This window comes from Astatotilapia calliptera, chromosome 2, assembly GCF_900246225.1.
Source record: "Astatotilapia calliptera chromosome 2, fAstCal1.2, whole genome shotgun sequence".
Taxonomy (NCBI): domain Eukaryota; kingdom Metazoa; phylum Chordata; class Actinopteri; order Cichliformes; family Cichlidae; genus Astatotilapia; species Astatotilapia calliptera.
Genome location: NC_039303.1, coordinates 5784414 through 5804057, shown reverse-complemented (window position 1 = coordinate 5804057; position 19644 = coordinate 5784414). Strand labels below are relative to the sequence as shown.

The 19644-nt window shown below is 39.6% G+C and overlaps 1 protein-coding gene across 8 annotated transcripts in view; it reads left to right on the top strand.

Moving 5' to 3' along the window:
* Window positions 1-19644, top strand: part of LOC113030834 (teneurin-3) — a 132539-nt gene that overhangs the window by 59441 nt on the left and 53454 nt on the right. For 7 of the 8 annotated variants that reach the window (XM_026182580.1, XM_026182588.1, XM_026182622.1 and 4 more), the window contains 3 exons: window positions 7096-7334; window positions 14551-14676; window positions 16774-16988. In XM_026182580.1, coding sequence (XP_026038365.1) covers window positions 7096-7334; window positions 14551-14676; window positions 16774-16988 — 580 coding nt within the window. The remainder of the gene's footprint in view (window positions 1-7095; window positions 7335-14550; window positions 14677-16773; window positions 16989-19644) is intronic. The other variant, XM_026182631.1, reaches the window with a different exon arrangement.

Below are 19644 nucleotides of genomic sequence, written 5' to 3'. Positions count from 1 at the left end.
CCAAGTTTTCCCCCTGAAACATTAGTTACATCTTTCTTAATCAGTGAGCTCAAAATATCCTGGCTAATGAAGTGTGGTACATTGCGCTGTGACTCAGAAATGGCCTAGAGTAGATGATTGCATTCTAGCCTGATATTTCACTGGCACAGCGTCCCCTTTCTGAGGCTCAGATGAATGTAAACTTTGAATTTTGCGTGTGGCAGCATGGGGTAACAATCTCCTATGATCTGACTGAATCAATTGGAATACGTGGTGACAGTCTCACTTTCTTGGGAAGATGTGGTGATTGAATACTAACCGCTCAATGACCTTGAGCTGTCTTAGCTATATCGACAAAACAATATGTGCACACCTATCATCAGCTGAGGCATAAATCACTATCACCACAGTGGACTCTAAATCAAGTGCTTGTCAGTGGGTGGGAACAGGGGGTTGCCGAGAACCAACTGGGCCAAAAGGGAAGACCCGGTTCAGCACATAATTATAGATGTCAAGAAAACCACCAGGTTGGGAAATGTAAACAGAAGCTCAAGAAAGTATTCATTAGGCAGCCTTCAGGGGGTTTTGGGGCTGCAAAGTCCTGGCACAGCACATAAGAAGGTGGCCCAGAGTACCACAGGGATATGAATCTCTTTTGATTCCTCAACAGTGACTTGAATTTTATTTCCGATGGAGCGTAGTCGACGTGGCCATATGCGCAGACAATAAATAATTCTGTACAAGGCAGTTGATTAAAAAAGTGTCAAGTATAAATCATAATGTTATGATCTTGTTTAATATATTTCCTGTGACATCAAGACCTCCTTGAAAATAAAGCACTCATTTGACAGCATTAGCTACTTTTACAGCAATTAGCCATAATGAATTTTGTGTGTGTAACCTCCCATAAAAGTGTTGGGCTTCAAAGCACGAGTGCACTAATTTGACTCAATACCAACTAGCTTTCACAATGAATAGCTTTCAGTGTTCTTTAAAATGAGTGAAGTGCTGCACTCAGTAACTACTGCTGTAACTCCTGCTCATTATTATATGGTGAGCGAATATCACTGATCCCACTGTGATTATGCTGCCACAGCTGTGTTAAAAATCAGAGTTTGATTTTGCCTCATTTACTCCAGCAGTTTAAACATATGAAACATATACATTAAGCAGATAAAGAAAAATTAAAATGAAACAGTCATCAAATGTTTTACAACTTGAACCCAGCTATAATTTGTAAAGGAAAAATATTATCATATCCTTTTCAAATAACTGTATAAATGTATTCGAGGTGAACTTTTGTGCTAGGATCGTGTAATGTAAAGTGCTCAATTAGCTGACAAGTGCATGTTCAGCTTTATATTCGCTGTTATTCTGAAGAGCTAAGGAGACATTCAGATCCTTAAAAAAAGTGTGGAGTAGTTTTAATAAGCCCCCCAGGTTTTCCTCTTACTCATGACTTGGCTTCACTTTTCTGTGTGATATTTTCAATTAGAAATATTCAATTGAATTTCATTGTAAAATGAACTGTCATGTCTCTTAAGAGACTGGTGTACATCTGGAGTAATTATTCTTGAGCAGTGCTTAATCATTTGGGTGATATGGTATCAGTAATGTTGATGCCTTTATGGTGTAAGCTATAAGCTCTGTGTGTGTTCCACTGTAGAAAAGACATGAAGGTGTCTGCTTTCCTAAATGGAAAGAGGAAGTTTCAACATTTTTAGCACTCCATTTCAATGAGATTCAAGTAGAAAAGTCGTTATGACATTTGAGGATGATTCCTTTGAAGGCCAGCATAGCCACACGTTGCAGTTATAAATGTACTGTCAATCCTCATTGGATTCATGCATCATGGGAGTCCTTTGGTGAAATGAAATTATGTCTCTGCTCTAAAATCATCATGTGTCCCTCAGATACTGCATTTTCCTCATGGAAAATGTACTAGAATTGTTCTCGGGGGTGAAAAAGAACTGCAGAAGTAATCCAAGAGGATTTGGTTTATGCGTGTGCGTGCAGAGTTGTTTGTGTGGGACGTACATGTAAATCATGACTCAGACGGTCATGCTTCAGATAACAAAGGAGAAAGGGAACTTTTCTTTGTTCTTGTACAACAGCCACTGTGTCATGATTGCACCAGAACTGATTAGTCATGTGTAAGACACCAGCCAACTAGCCTTTTGGAAGAGAAAGGAGCATGCAGCGATGGCTGGTTACCTGCCAAAATGGATGGTGGTGTAGACAAAGTGGTAATCCTCAAGACATTTTTTTCTTTTTCTGCATGTTTTGCTTTTTATTTATTTTGCCAACATCGTTGGTGCCAAGCACATTTCTGTGGTGTTTCCAGGTTTCTGCATTATTTCCCTCTAGCCTTTATTTTAGACTAGTCTATAAACAACTGCTGCTGGTGCTGCTGGTGGTTGTGCTGCTACTGTTGCTGGCAAAATGTAGTGCATCTTTTTTAAACATGAACAGTGTTACATTATAAGGAAAACTAGATTCATCTAAAAGACACATTATAAATGTAACCTTATTGGAAGGAACCACAAATATATCTCAAAACTGGGTTTCATGCAAACTGTCTCAGACATGCTGTTATGCTATAAAAAAAACACATCATTGTATACATAAACACTAAGCTATCAAACCTATTCAGATTCACTAAATACGATAAAATCCATGTGCATGTCTGGTGGAGTGACTCAAGATGGAACCATGCTGATCAATGGCACTAAAAGTGTGGTGACGCAAAAATACATTCACAGTGCAGAGCTAGCTCTAACAGATTAGCACTTGCTTGAACACCCACTGTTGAGAGGGCAGGTGCTAATCTGGAGGAGAGACCATAACTGCAGCAAGTGTGAAAACAAGTCACCGCAATGCCAACTCACATCTGTAGTCTTTTTTTGGCCGTATTTAAAGCAGCCTGATTATTCCAGCTCTCACCTTGAAATGCTAATGCTAATACTGAAAGCGGCTAATGGCCAGATTACATATTCGCAGGGCTTCGATTTACATTGTTTCTAGTGTGCTCTCTCACCCCGACAGCTGGAGGTTAGCCGTAGACAAATCCACCCACTCACTGTTTAGTCTTTTGTCCTCTATGAGGATTTTTTCAAATGTCATCATGATGACAAGCAATGTTGTGAGAGCAGAGGAGACCAGGCTGGCTGCTGCTTTTGTGTTTTCGGGCATCTCAATGGGACAGACAGGCGTGCACACAAACACACTGCGATCACACTGACACACAGCCATTCACTCGCTCTCTATCCCTTTCAGTCTCACACTCTCTTGATTGTCTCTTTTCCCTCTCGCTCACTCACAACACACCACACTGCTATCACTGGGGCTGGCTGGATTAGCATAGTAATGTGCCTTGTTGCATCACACTGGCTGTAATCAATTACAGCCGGTCATCCAGTGTCTATAGCTGCAGACATTTACACTAGTCTGCTGTTTGTTAATCATGTCCAACAGCATTTCATCTTTAGACCCCTTCAGTCTGCTCTTTAGAGAAAAGTGCGGGCAAACATGAAAACCATCAGCACTAGAATTACTGAAAACGCCAAGTTCAATAAACGTCCCATATAAGAATTAGTCTTGGTAAGGCTGGTGCACACACTTTCAGACTGACCCTGCATTCTCAAGTACGAAGCAAAGAGGGATTTAACTGATGCAAGTATACCTGATTTTACAGTTTTAAACCACTAATGAATGTGCCGTATGTTCTTGGTAATTATACACTGATTAGCCTCAACACTAAAACCACTGACAGGTGAAGTGAATAACACTGATTATCTCCTTACAATGACATCTGTCAGGGGCTGGATATATTGGGCAGCGTGCGTACAGTTCGTCAAGCCGATGTGTTGGAAGGAGGAAAAATGGGCAAGTCTGAAGATCTCTGAATTTTGACAAGGGCTAATTTGTGATGCCAAGAAAACTGAGTCAGAGCATCTCAAAAACAGCAAGTCTTGTTAGGATTTCTGGCATGTAGTGGTTAGTAACTACCAAAGGTTGTCTATGGAGGCACACGTGGTGAAACTGCTCCAGGGAGCCCATAGTGATCGCACAAAAAAAAAGCTATTGTAGTACAAACTGCAGAAAATTGTAATGATGGCTATGATAGAAAGTTGTCAAAACACACAGTGTGTGTCTACTGTTGAAAGTACCTGCAGTTGGCACCGTGGAGTGTGCATGCCTGTTTTTTGCCTAGAGGAGAGATGGCCGCAAGGTTTGTACTGTGGAAAGAAGAGCCAGTGCTAGTATTCGTGTGGATGTTACTTGGACATTAAAAATGGATCTAAACATTGGTGCAGATGACATATATCCCTTCTTGGCAACAGTATTTACTGATGGCAGTGGCCATTATCAGCAGGATAATGCACTCTGTGACACGGTAAAAAATGTTCAGAAGCAGTTTGAGGAACATGACAGAGATTTTGAACTGTCATGTCGGCTCACATCGACTTGACCCGACCTTCAAATTCCCAAGATCTCAATCCGATCAGGCATCTGTGGGTTTTGTTGGAAAAACAAGTCAGATCTATGGAAGCCCCAACTTGCGACTTATAGGACTTAAAGGATCTGCAGCTAAGGTCTTGGTTCCAGTTACCACAAGACATCTTAAGAGGTCTTTTGGAGTCAATGCCTTGACGGATCAGCGGTGTTTTGGCAGCACTAAGGGGGCTTGCATACTGTTAGGCTGCTGGTTTTACTGGTGTAGCAGATCTGTGAAGGTAGATTTGCATTATTCAGTCAGTTAATCAACTAAACATTGTAAATATCTATACCATTTTGTTGGATTTGTCTAGTAGTTGCTAAAAATGATACTTTGTGTATTTGTTTTTAGTGTCTAGTAGTAGTAGTCTCTTTCCTGAGAATGAAAATATAATGTATTCATAGCATTGCCCAAATAAAGGACACACAGATTTACTGCATTTATTTAGAGGCAAAACTGTCTCCAGATCATCTGCCTAACTTGCATTCGGTGTTCACCTTCCTCAGATAGAGTACATAACCCTTTCAGCACACACATACACGTCCATGTCTCTTTCTGTCTACCTCATCAGATTGCATCCACTTACACTTAACTCCCCCGATAGCCGTGTCTGTTTGCCTGCGTGTCTGACTACACGTCTGCCGCCTCCAACGTTGTGCAATTTTTGACCTCAATTCATACCCAACTGCATATTATAGAGTCTGCCGCAGCTACAGTACAGATTGTTCCAGACTGAGTGGTCTGAACTTCTCTTGGTTGCAGATGCCCGGTGCATTGTCATTCCAACAGTGAAACCTCATAACCTTTAAATGGAATCCCTGTCTGATCACAATGGCACGTGTCAATTGAAGCATTGAGGAGCCAGACGATACAAATCTGACATTTGTTCTTTTAGTCAAGAATTGATCAGTGGAGGTTTTACCTCAGAGATATGCTCACAGGAGAAACAAGAAACCTGAAATATCAGCGGCACCGCTGAAATACAAGAACTGCATTGTGGTGATGATGATGTGTCCTCCTGTCACATGTGTAAAATCTGTACGCCACTAATCAACTTTACTTAGAGACTAATATTCAGTCTGGAAAAAGAAGAATGCAGCAAAAGATGAAAGAATAATTTTTAGGGGCATTCAGAGCTTCCCTGAACTATGTAGTCATGTGTTCATATTATATAATCAGCCAAAGTCTGATTATTATTAGTAAGTGTTACGACATGGATTTTCAGTCTTTAACTGCTCGACTTCAGATTTTTCGCTCAATTAGCCATTCTCAAGCTCTTTAGTACAGAATCACAGTCAGGATTAAAACAGCCTTTACAAAACTTACATTTGAGACTTCACAGATGCTGCACAAATAATTGATGAGCAAACACGGGTTTATCGGTTTACTGGTGTGTTTAAATTAGTGGTTACCGTGGCAACCAACTCCTCCAGGAGAATCTACATAACACATTAAACACGACTTGTGGAAAACATTGTGTAGGACTTTTAGCAGAATGTGAGAATAAGAAAGCAAATCGGTGCATTCTCTTGCCCTTGGTCTGTGAAATTTGACTAATTTAGCACATTTGTTCAAAGTGGTATTTAACTAACTTTTTTTTTGTCTTATGTAAGTCGTCGTTTGCCTGGGAGCCTGCATTTTATTACTATATCAGTTTAGATGTTTGTATTTAATGTATTGTTTTAGTGTTGTCCTCACCTTTTATGCAGTTTGTTTTTTTCTCATAATCTTACAGCACTTAAGCACAAGATGGCCGAGTTCCAGTTGATATTAGGTGGTACAATATGGCTATTTTCAGGTGTAATTTTGTGTGTTACAGGTGTGGGTGACTCATTCATGTATGAGTGAGTCAAGTGTTCATAAAGAGAAAAATCATAAATGAAGCTGTTAAGTATTTTCTGGAGTGCTAAACTACTTGGGGTGCCTTACATCTAGAGTTTACAATACTGGTGTGAAAAAAACATGTTATCAATTTTCTGACTGTATTCTTCTTTATTTTAACAAAAAACGGGCATTGCAATAAGATTATACAGTTGAGGATTGGAAGAACATTTTCAATGCATGGTCAATCTGTCCAATTTCCCTGGCTGTCCACATAAGCCTGAAGGCATTTAGGTATTAATCTCTAAGTAGTGGCAAGAGTGGCAACAAGGCTTAATTCATTTACTTAAGAGCTTTTCACGTGGGGTTTAAAAGTTAATAGGACGATCACTCCGTAGTGCATTTGATTAAACCCTCTTAATTACCCCAGGTATAATGGGCTATTAGCAAAGGCCCAGTTGTAAAAGGGCAAGTGGGAGATGATTGTTTTTATGAGGTACTTCTTGTTCACCTTTTCCAATGTCAGGATTATACAGGATAGTAGATTATAACCCAGTTCCTCCTGTGGTGTGAGCCATGGGGAGTTGTAGCATTGCTGGGTATATTGAATTTTGATGATTCTTTATGCGTTTAACTATGTAAGTTTAATTTTGGAACTGTATATGACTATTGGAGGCACACTGGACACAAAACCAGTAGCAATCTGGGGCCATTTTGTCAAAGATAACCACATGATAACTGTGTGAGGTAGAACCACTGACTTAATAATGCTTTTTTTTGTTTTTGTTTTTCTACAGGCACTTTCTTTTTAAAACGGGCACAGGGACGACACCTTTCTTTGGCGCAGCAGCCCCTGGGTACACCATGGCAACGGGGACTGTTTACTCCACACCTGCGCGTCCTTTGCCCAGAAACAGCCTGTCCAGGGGGGCTTTCAAGTTTAAGAAGTCCCCTAAACATTGCTCCTGGAAATGCACCGCCCTGATTGCTGTAGGCATAGCTGTGGTTCTGTCCATCATTCTCTGCTACTGCATAGGTAAGGCTAAGATAAACATAAATTGCAATGTAAAATCAGAAACAGTTTTTCATGATTAATCTCCAAATGCACAGCTCTGTTCACAACTTAATTAGCTTCTTTTTTTTTTGGTTTGTTAGGGTTTTTTTTGTCAAGAATGTACCTTTTTTCAACAAAAGTTATATATTGCTGTTTAGGTTGAGAATAAAGAGTATAAAAGAAGAAAGAATGAAGGGAAATATACAATTTTAACCCCAGACATGATGCCTTGATCACGATTCTTATATTTTTCCAGTTCAGCCTTAGCTTTAAAAATGCATCATGACTATGTGGCTAATTAAAATTTTAGTAAGGGATTATTACATATGTACCTTACCAAATCTATTTTACAATTTAAATGCATGCTTCTTAAAATATGTGTTAAACAGAATATAACTAAACTCTGCTCCTGTCTCTTCACAGACAGACCTTTAAATTGAACTATTTTGTTGTCTGTGTTTAATGTCTGAATTTTGACAGCATCTTTTCAGTGCCCTATTATGTCTCAATTAGTAATGTAATGATAGCTCTTTACAAACATCCACACAGCAGCGGCACAGGTTGGGTCAGGTGGGAAGACAAAAATAGGAATATGGAACCGGGGCAGGAGATCGTGCACATTTGTATCACAGCTTTTGGTCTCATTTTCAGGAACCTTATTTAAAACTAATTGAAATTTTAAAAGCTAAAAGAGCCACATGGTATTGGTTTCAAGGAATTTAGTTCTGATGCCTGAACACCTGAACCCAGTTTAAGTGTTTCTTTATGTCACAATCATAGACACACCTCGTCTTAATTTCACAATGTATGTTCCCTATAAAATCTGCACGTCTTATCAGTTCAATACTTCTGCTATAGCAGCTTTTTAAATTCGCTTCTCTTCCAAACGTATCCTCCACACACTCGAGTACTCACAATGTTTTGCTGCTGATCCGTTTGGAAAGAGTTCAGCAGGTGAAAATGTAATCTTTAAATTGCTCATATTACCCACTACTCTTGGCTGAACATCTTCACTGAGGTCTAAAAACAAGATTTCCCCCTTGATTCTCTGAAATAGCAATTAAGAGCAGATTCAGCCTGAAAATCCTAGCATCCACTGACAATATTTTTTTGGAACCATATATTGTTTATCGTGCACATATTTACACTGTTAGATGCCAACTGTTCTCATATTTGTAAATTTAAAATTAACCAACCATCTAGCCAGACAAAATGAAGTTTACCCCAAGCTTTGGTTAAAAATATTGCCACTGCATAGTTTTTGTTATTGCCTGACATTGCATGTCACCTGATTACATGAAAAGCAATTGTTTTTGTGCCAAGAGCAATGTATGTCTTTCTATTGTAAGGAGAAAAAATATGACTCTGTCATCTTCATTGACATTTGACAACCTTCAGACAAGCCATTTGGTCAAATGGAACAAATGAGAGGCAAGCTGGCTAGTGTGAATGGAGATGGCATGCCTCTTAATCTCAATGAAGTTTGATCTCTGCCAGGAATATTGCTATTTCACTGCCTTCTCCTTTTTGCAGCAATTGCAGACGTCGCGATATGATTCAGTATCTGACTAAGCTCTCAGTCAGATATGCAGACATGCCATCAGTACACTTTCCAGCAAGACATTCATACTTGTTTCCCTTTGACAGGGGGGTGTGCATCGCCCTCATGCTTCTGATCCCCATCTCACAGGCCGACAGGCCTTTCATATCTTTGGGGGTTTCTGTTAAAACGCAGGCATGGAGGGAGGTTCAAATGGCACAGATGGCAACGTCAGAATGGAACAAGTTTGGGAGCTAAACTCTTTTAACAAAGGAAGCAGTTCTAAACTCTTGAAATTTAACCTTGGTCCACAAAGCCTTTGTTGCACTACAACTAAAACTCGTTTATACTGTCAAACAGGAAATGCTTTTATCTCGGTCAGGAAGATAAACTAATGCTCATCTTTTAACCCTCCTTTGGGCAATATTTCCTTCAAGAAGGCTTTTGAATGCTCTGTTGTTGATGTTGTTGCTTTTTTTATTTATTTATTTTTTACAGCGTGTCAGAGCTGACTTCTAGCTAACCTTTATAATCTTGACCACAGCAATAAAGCCGTTACAGATTCATCTCTCCTCCTGCCCTCCCTTGTCATCCAAGCCCTTAATCTTTACACTGTGCCTTTCTCCCAGAGCGGATATATAAGTATTCATCCAGCTTGGAGGCAGGGGAAATGTGACACAGTTGTATAAGGAGAAATATGGCGATGTTGGGAAGATCCTATAACTAGTGTTTTATTGCTAAATAGAGAGGGAAGTGCTCTAGGAGGAGAGGTCATAAATGTGCTATATCAATATCAATATTCATAATCCCTTTATTGACTTAACTGTTTAGTTACTTGGTTGTGGTTCGTGATCTTGTATCATAAAATTAAAATGAATGTCTACATAAATATTTTACCTTTGCTCCTCCGTGGAAAGGAATCAGTTGCTATTTTTGTTTGTCTGTTTTAAGCTTGTGCTCATAACAGATCTGCAGAGTTTACTCAGGAAGAATGTGCAGAAACTGCCATTTGTTCAGCTGTTGTTACTAACAGTTCTAGCAGATTGGATTCATTTACAACATTTTCATCCCAACAATCACCAACTCGTTTAATTGTAGACCTGTCGAATGCTTGGTAATTGTATTTTTGGCCCGACTCCAGAGTGTGCGCCTCATCTCGCTCGGTGCAGAAATGCGAGCGAGCGAGGTGTGCACGCATGCGAGGGAGCGTGAGTTAAACAGATGCAGCCCTCTGCCACTTGCCTCAGGTGTCTCAGAGTGTTTCCACCACTTCCTCTCTCTTTCATCCACCGCCAATTTACCTGCCAGGTGCAATGACTCAAATAGCGACAATGTGCACTCATACTTTAATACTTTTCCGCTGTCAGTTCACACAGTCCCATTGGTACAAAGACAAGCTCAAAGACAAATGCAAGCACACCTTCATCTGCAGCATGTGAAATAGACCGTGTTTCCTGCACCATATTATTCAATGTCTTTTTTGTTCTGAAACCGAGGTTAAGATTTTATTAGCAATGATTTTTTTGGAAACAAGTATAGTTTAGATAAATTGTTTGGGTTATTTTTTTTTTTTATTGAATACATTTGAAGACTTAAATCCTCACCAGCAGAACAGTAACAAAAATCAGACCCTGGCTGACCGACAACAGCAGCTCCTGCAATTCAAATGAGGCAAACCTGCTGAGGTGAAGCTTTCGTGTTCCAGCTCTGCAAACTGGCCTGATTGGAAGAATTTCAGCGATTGTTCAGATATAGGGAGGCCAATCAGGACCGAGTACAGGTTTAATGCTCTGATTGAATGCAGAGGGAGAAAACCGTGTGGATTTTAGGAATGGACTTAAAACTCAACTGCATAAACAAAGCATGTCCTCACTGATTATACTGTTGAAAGTAAATGAAGATAAAAGACTTCCCTTATTTTGCATTTGTGTTTCAATGTCAGAAAACTGTAGAAAATATATTAATAATGTCTAAAAACAAACCATCCACTGTTTTGTGGACCTTTTTGCCCCGTGAAAGTGCATCTTATAGATTTCTCATTTGGGATGAAAGTCATTCACTGAAACATTGTGCCACAAAAAAAGAAAAAATAATCAATTTTGCACTATTCATTTTATTTACTCAAAGGTTGCCTCATTAAGGTGCTGGCTATCACAACAATATACACATAGCAGGAACCTTTGGTTTTAACAAGGCTATAAAATCTACCAGGGCAGGTTCCTCCACCCATGCAAAAAGCTGAGTACTGTGTTGGAGAAACTTGATGTGCCAATCAAGTGCAGAAACTTCCCAAGACACTGAGCTTTCTTAAATTGCTACTGGACCAAAAAAGCAAACCTTGTGTTGGTTGATGTTGTGGTGGAGAAAATTGTTAAGCCATGTGAGTGTGATGGAGACACTATACCAGAGAACAGGAACATCTTAGGTGTACTCTAAGCTGTAGAGCTTATTTCACAGAATCCCCTGGGGAGATTTCTAGAAAGATGGTATGAAGCAGGTTCAACCATCAAACAGCTGTAACTCAATAATTTTGAGGCTGTTGAGTTACAAGTTGTTGCCGGGATTCTGTCACTCCAGATAAGCTCTCTTTCTCTCAGGTAAACTCACTAAAGATTTTTGGGGATATTAGGCATTAGAAAAGCTTCACCTGTTCTGACTGCTTTGTGAATCCTGTAAAACAGTAGTTTGCCTATTTTATTTATTTACCTATAAATCAGAAACATATTTCATTTGGCACTCTGTTTGTCTAGTAACAACACTAACAAGAATCGTGTGAACAAGGTGTGGGAATTTGCTCTGAGAGTAGCCAGGGGAGTATTGGATGTGTATATCAGAGCTCAAACAAACGTGTTGCCAACTCACAAATTCAGCCTCTTATTCATCGTCCATGTAGATGTTCCACAGGCCAAATTTTGACATCAGCGATTAAAGGCTAGCTTTTCCAGCTTCTTTCTCAGGAAGAGAATTTCTCATGGTTCCATAAATATTAATTGAATGGACCTAGGCTGCAGGAATAACTTATGCAAATTCATAAATTGAGGGCTATTCACCTCAAAGCAATTTGTTGATGAGGTAAGTAGGGATTCAGGCCCCAGTGCGCTAAGAGCAGAAACGAGGGAAGGGCTCTCTGTGATTCTGTGGTGCCTCGGACACACAAGTGCATACCGCCACACACAGTTTCCTTTCTGGTGGATGGCTGGTGATTCTGGACACAGGATTGCAGAGCAGATAGACTCTGCATCTACAATTAGGAGCCAACTGAGTCACACAGTTTTTTTTACAGAGGGAGAGATTTGTATAAAGATTTGCTTATTTGTTGTTTTTTCGGTAAGTGGGATTTTTGTTTGTGGCATGTCAGTTACTCTGTAGGGTCACCACTTTGCCCCAAACTACTGAATGGATTGTCTTGAAATTTGAAAGAGAAATGAATCATCCTCACAGGATTAATGGCTTTGGCAGACTTACGAGTGTTTGTATTTGTGGTTCTGAGTGAACCACATGCAATCGAATTTGCTGCATATATTCAGGATCCCTGAAGGACTTTGAATTCCACGGCTATTAATTGGACACTATTGCTAATGTTTCATTATGCTGATCCTTTTTATTTTCAAATCAACCATTTCTAACATTTTTTTAATCAGCCACTGTTGGTCCATAATGCAAAATAAATAAACAAGGTTTAGAAATTGTAATGGATTGTGTACCCAAAAATTTGTAACTGGTAGTTTAATAGGGACTGTATCTACACTGTATTTGTTAGTGCACACATGCCATTCAGTGTCTCGTTTGATGAAGCAAACAATCTTCTACCAGAGTAAGATTTCTTATTTTTTTCTTCTTGCAAATACAGCTTTAGAAAAAATATTAAAAGTTATGCAAACTTTTATTTTACCTGCTTTATTTTTGATGCAGCTAATCATTTTTCTAAGCTTATGTCCCACAATATTTGTTTCCTTTTTCTCTTTTTTTTCTAGGCGGAGGGTTTTTCATTTTAGGTTAATGCACCGTGTCCCCAGCTGAGCCTTGCAATTTGGGGCCCAGCTTAACAGACCGTGTTTCTTTTGGATTCTCCTCAGTAAAAGCCACCAATATGTTGTCCTAAAAACTGAAAATATGACCATGGAAGACTATACTGTGTTTGTATTTAACTTTGAGGATACATAAGACTGTTGTAGGGTGTTCAAAATATGTTACGTACATCCTATCTGATTGTTATATTTGAACTGAGACTTACTAGGATTCTAACACTGCCAAATATTCAGAAAAAGTTGAAATATTATATGTGGGAATCGGTAGAGAAAAAAGAAAGAATGAAAAAAAGAACAGGTGTGCTCAGATCGTACAGGATTTCACATCGGGAGGTGCTCCCTGTGAAAAGTCAGACTTGTCAAAATTATTGATGAACCAGTCAGAAACCATTTCTACAGGTGATGCTGCTGATTTGTTTCAGCAGCACCTGCAAGAAAAAAAGATTCTGACACTCAGCATGGTGTTACCTGAATGTGCTGGTAAACATTATCACTCAGTGCTATCCCCATTATTTCACTGAAATTCAAGCCACCAGTGCACCTGTTCATACGATCTACCAAGGACGAGTCCTGTGTGACTCAATTGATGCCAAGCATTTCCAACAGTAGCCTTTAAAAAACACACACACTCAATTGATTTCTTAACAAAGTATCTATTAATACATTGCACATACAGTTTTCCGTCTCTTCTTGGTCTCCTTCACATTTGATAGTCTCTCTGGCCCCACATCCACCTCTCAAGTTATTTGCTGCAGTCGACATCCATCTTCCCAGCAAGCGATGGGTGTTGGAGAAAAGTTCCTCCCGCAGATCAAATGGTCGGAAATCAAGATGCTTCCTCAGCATGTTTCCTGGCTGGTGACTTTGAAGGAGATTGGCCCTCTCGCTGTGCTCACAGAAGTACCTCAGTTTCCCAAAACAACAAGAAGAACAGTTTGATTGCACCCAATACTGCGACAATAAAGCAGGTTGTCTGAATGAAAGCCAGTCACAGTTTAGTTATGTAAGAGAACTAGAGTGTTGCAGCATCTTACCCTCTCACTTCCCTCTCCTGCTGTGAGTGTCTGTCTCAATACATGGTCTTACACTTTCATCAAACTCTCTGTGTGTCTCTCTCTTCCTCCATCTTCTTCTAACACATAAAGCTGCATCTGTGTCCTTCCTGCTTTGTATTAGTGTTGGAGAAGTTACGACTTTTCCAGTGTATCTTGTGTGCTTGTCTGAAGTGGAAGCTTTTCGCCAAAATAGAAATCCTGCCTGCTGCTTTCTTAAATACAGTAACGGTTTGTGTCCAGGCACTTTGGAGCATTAATGAACCGCGCTCCCCAAGGAAACATGCCACAGCAACGGGGTTGCTAACTATTGATTGAAATGACTCTGTCTGGCCTGTATCGGTGCTGTGTTTACATAAAAACCACCCATGGCAGCGTAGTCACTGAAAACAAAATTTAAACTGAAATATTGGAAGTTAAACTGTTGTTGTTTTCACCCTGCATCGGATTCAACTATTGTGCACTCCCACTGGTCTTTTGTGCTTAAGTGGCTTGATTGTTTCTGTGCCACTATTTGGTTATTTGTTTATCTATTTCTACAAGCCCACGCAGTTATTTTTTTTTTGTGTATTTCACAGCAATGCACCTTTTCGGCCTCAATTGGCAGCTCCAAGAGTTGGACAACCAGCCGGCTTTTGAAAATGGAGGAGTTGGGAAAACAGGGCCCACTCAGTCGAGTGTAGGGACAGCTCTCTCTGCTGATGGTGAGGAAATAAGAATGACATGTAATGCACAATATTAATATTATTTATTCTTTTGTTGGCTTCACTGGATTTTAGTTTGGATTGTATATAAAATATATTGTGTGGGTTTTAAATATTCTGAATACTAAACAGTTTAAAGGAAAGGGGAGGTGTTGATTAGTTATTGGCCAATGAATGAAAAACTTTCATCTAAAATCAAGGGTTTCTTTAGTTGATGCATTTGAAATTTAATGTCAGAACAAAAAGCAGAGTGAGTTTTAACGACACACAAATTAATTAAATCAAGCAAAGGTCTAAATAGCAATAAAGACAAATTCCGGCTGCAAAACATTTGGCTTCCACATTCAGCTCAATGCCCAGACTTTCAAATTTATTGAGATCTTTCACCTTCTGAATATTAATTAACTGATTCCAGACAGCTTTCTACTCTCTAATCATAATCTCGGACCATTGTGTATTCATCAACAAGCAGGCGGGCCATTGCAGCTCACCTTTACAGCAAAAGCCACCAAATTAATCTCTAAGCGCACACATTATTTAGAATGCATAGCCATGAAAACAATAATTGAGTTGAGTAGGCCAGGCAAAAGCTCAGTTGTTTAAACTCAACTAGATTTAAATCCTCATAAGTACTGCTAATTAAGATAGCATGAGACAGGTTTTGGACTGTTTAAAGGCAATCAATAGTCAGCTATTATTCTCCCTGGAGGTAAACTTGGCTTCCAGTCTTCACTTTGACTGAAGCTAAAGTGACAGGCAATGGCCTCATTACACGCACAACACTGAGGCATGCAAATAACTGGGGTCTGCCACAAACAGATATAGCCACAGCTACAGTATATCTATGTCCACACTCTATAATGCGTAAGAACAGAAGAAGCAGTAAAGGTATGCAAGTGTATCATCCAGCTGCATTCCTTCCTCAGCAGAGCCTTAGATGGTAGGGGTTTAAAAATGCTTTACAGCTTTTTCTTCTTAACAATAAAATGCATTCTTATAATAGCACCTCGCAAGCTACAGTTTTTTAATTGAGTATGAGTTATATTTAAACCCACCATTTCTCCATCTTTGCCACTCGGAGGGCACAGTTTAAAGACATCGTTCTCCAAATTGTTTTGATTTGCTGTTATTGGTCTGGCAAGGTAGTGCTCAGTATATGTGACAGATTCCATTTAGACCTTATCTGATATGAAGGCTTAGTCTATGAGTCACCGGGACCAAAGTAAAAATGGAAGACTTGGCCTCTTAGTCTTATAAAAGGGCAATTATATCTGGTCATTTTGTTGTTGAGCAGTGCATCATGGACTACAGGGAACCATTACTTTTAATACTCCCTTGCTCAGTCACAATTCATTTGGAAAAGATATGACTATTATGCCCCTGTGCATGAATAAAACAATTCAATGCTGCAAAGCAAAAGATATATGAAAAATGAGAGGATAGCAAGATTCTGCGATGACTTATTTGCACTGTTGGTCAAATGGTTTAAAAAAAAAGGTGTTTTTTCCAGTTGTTGTTGGAACTTGCACAATGTAACTTCTCAGTGTGTCCAGCCAATGCCAAACCAGCTCAATGGGGTTTAAATATGGGGACTCTGCTGCCCTTCCATCATTGTCCACTTTTCTTCTTCTGATATTTTGGCTCATTATCGTGCTCTAGGATGACCAACCAGTCGGTCTTCCTTTTTTCCACCATTTTGATAGCATTATGCTGTACTAGTTCCTGCAGTAGAGTGTAATAATCAGAAGGTGTAGTAACAAAGTCGGTTCTGATACGGGCTTTGCACAGAGACGAAGGCTGTGTGAGCGATCATTAAAAGTTGAGGCACCTATAGGAACTGTTTGCATTAACTTTCAGTACTTATTTCCATTGTTGTGAGAAAGCTGTTAATCCTTTTTCTTAATCCTTCAATATGTCTGCTTTTATTCATTTATTTATTTATATATTCATTCTTTGGGTAGTTTAGTTACTAGTTTTTGTATGATTTATTTGCTGGAATTCATACTTATTTTTGGAGTTCTTCTAAAACTTTTGGATGGTTGTGTTCAGTCAATATCACCTTAACTCTATGGTTTCGGGTTTGTTTCTCTCTTATAGGAAGGACTAGCGTGCTTCATCCGGAAAACAACTCCATCGATACTGGGCAGGTGGACATAGGGAAGCGAGTGGGTCAGAGCATTCCACCGGGTGTGTTCTGGCACTCTCAAATAAACATGGAGGAACCAGGCTTTCTTAAGTTCAACATTTCAGTACAGAAAAATGCACTGATTGGAGTCTATGGACGAAAGGGCCTCGCACCATCTCACACTCAGGTAAAGGCTTTGATGTAACTTCTTTAAAATTAGGATAGTGTGAAACTGAGTCAAGAAAACCAAAACACATCGTCTTATATTTGAAAAGTCCGATTGATAAGCGGTGAAAGCATATTGCTAGAGAATGTGCTTACTGGGGATAACTTGGATGGTTCTTTCTTTGTCACTAGTGTAACTAGATTTAGGACCCCAATATCTGGTCTCACCCTTGCTGCTCTGTTCAACTCTCAACAGATTTAATTACATTTAACGTCCTTCAATGGTGGATATGAACATAAAGTCAAAACAGTGAAGATATCCTGACGTTTCTGGAAATCCTTCCTTTTGCACTGCCTTTTTCTGTTGTTCTCAGTTTGTTTGCACATATAATACCCTGTATGTTTAATGTTTTGCATCAACAAAAATTATTGTACATCCAATTAAGGATGTAAAGATTTATTTTTTTAACCTTTTATCATTTATTTATTTGCACCTTTAGGGCACAACACAGTACTGACATATTAATCACCTTGTAAAGGCTTTTTAGCTGCTCAGTGCTCCATTATCAGGTTGTGTGCATTGGTTAATAGAGGCTTTTCACTAATGGGTGCCTGCTGTGTCTGGAAAAAAGGCAAACGGTGACACTGAACCAAAAACCGTAAAGTTTTACGAGCTACTGAAATCTCTCACCGAACACTTTTCTTAAGAATATTTACAGTAATTATCTGTGAGTTTATCACTACGAACAAGCCTTTTTTGCTTATATCTACTGAAGAGAGTTGTGGTGGCAGGATTTAGAAATTTGATTGCATTTTCTATTATCTGTGGAAGCCATTTCACTGTGTCCTAAAGAAGATGTGGGTGAAACTGACAGATTAAATTCAGATTACATAAGGGTTGTTTTTTTTTCCTTTGCTTTACTTCTATATGAATATGGGGGCTTTTGCAAATTAGAACTCGGTGTAGTTCAATTTTCTGCTCTCAGGTTTGATTTGCCCATGTGTGTGGGCATGCACAGCTTTCACTTCCACTAAATGGCTGCCATTTGCAAATTGAAGTGTTTCCAAAATGTCTGATGTGTCACTTGAATGGCATTTCTGGGTATCTGAATGTCCAGTGTCTAGTGATGGTGATGGAAGCACTCAGACAATGGCTATTTTCCACCACACTTGACAGCAAAAGCTCTTAGCTTCACCTTCTCGACATTCTCTCTTAGTAAAGATGGGCTTCACTCAAGTGAAGACAGTTAGGGCCACTCTTGATGGAAGAGAGTCCAATGCAAGTGACAATAGGTGAGCTGGATTGCACTTTCAAGGTGAAAAAAAGGTAGCCCAACAAAATCAAAGACCAAAGGGTACTAATTAACAAGACACTACTTTTATGTCTCGAGCAATTGTTGCACTGACACTCAAGCTTGTCAATGGTGGGCACTGTGTCCATTGTTCCAAATTACATTCTATTCAGGTACTGGGGGCACAAATCAATGCATTTACTTAACTGAGCATGAAAGACCCCAATGAGAGATATTGACTGTTCGTCGTATTCACAGCTTGGAAGACAAGACTGCATTTAAGTGCAACAGCCTTTCCACCTTTCTCAAATATAGAGTTCCTCCATCTGCTATTGAGTGTCTCTCTGTGCTGATACAAACCAGAAGTTGGGAGGAACAAACTTTCCTTTTTTCTTTTTTTCTTCTTAGCAATTTGTACTCTGTTGTACGACTACGGCTTGTCCACTCAATCTAAAGGCATTCACCGCCTCTGAGCATTCCTCCTCTGTCCATGGGGCATCCAGCAGTCTCTTCACGCTTGGTCTCTTGACTGTTACTCACCCGTATTGTTGGATTGAGATGAGTTGGGGAGGGGGCCTTTCACACAAGCTAATCGAGATGTATGCACTTGGCCGGGGAGTTTAGGGTTTCTGGGGTGAACTGTTTTATTACTTCTCCCTCAAGTCAACAACACAAAGAAGTCAACTTCCGCCAGGTTAATATCCCTACCCTGCCCCCCTGCTCTGCTCAGAACGCTTTAAATCACAGCATTGACTCTTCCTGCCCCTCGCTTAATGCTCTCTTCTCAGTCGTTTGCAAGTCAACTAAAAGGTCGCCTGGGCCTTTGAGTTTGTCACATTCCTGAGCACTAAATCCTGTTTTAATTCACCTTTTGTCCCCATTCTTAATCCATTTGGACATTTGTTGTGTTTCCGTGAGACAGAATATTCCATAGGTCCTCGATTATAAGTGTCTTTTTTTATCGCCCTTAATGTGGATTACAAAAGAATGTTAAAATTATTTGTAAATTCAGTTATTACTGAAATCAAATGATGAAGTGTTGACTTCCAGCTGAAATAAACGGAACATTTGTGGTCAAATTTTATAAACGTATGTGTCTGAATTTTCCCTTTAAAAGTGCTTCAGCTGTGGTGTCAGTCAGAAATCAATGGCTTAAACAGTTCATCAAAGCCCTCTGCAAACAGCCTCATCGCTGGATTTGAATTGGAGCTCTTTAAAAACAGCTACTGTGCCAATCTGTATGCATCCCACTCCTAAGAAATCCACAGACTCTGTTCCAGCCTGAGCCTTTCACTATAGGCTCAGTGCATCTGTGTCGCTAACAACTGCGTTAGCCAGGGGATCTGCTGTCTTCATCAGATGTACTCCTCTGCAGCCTGTAGCATG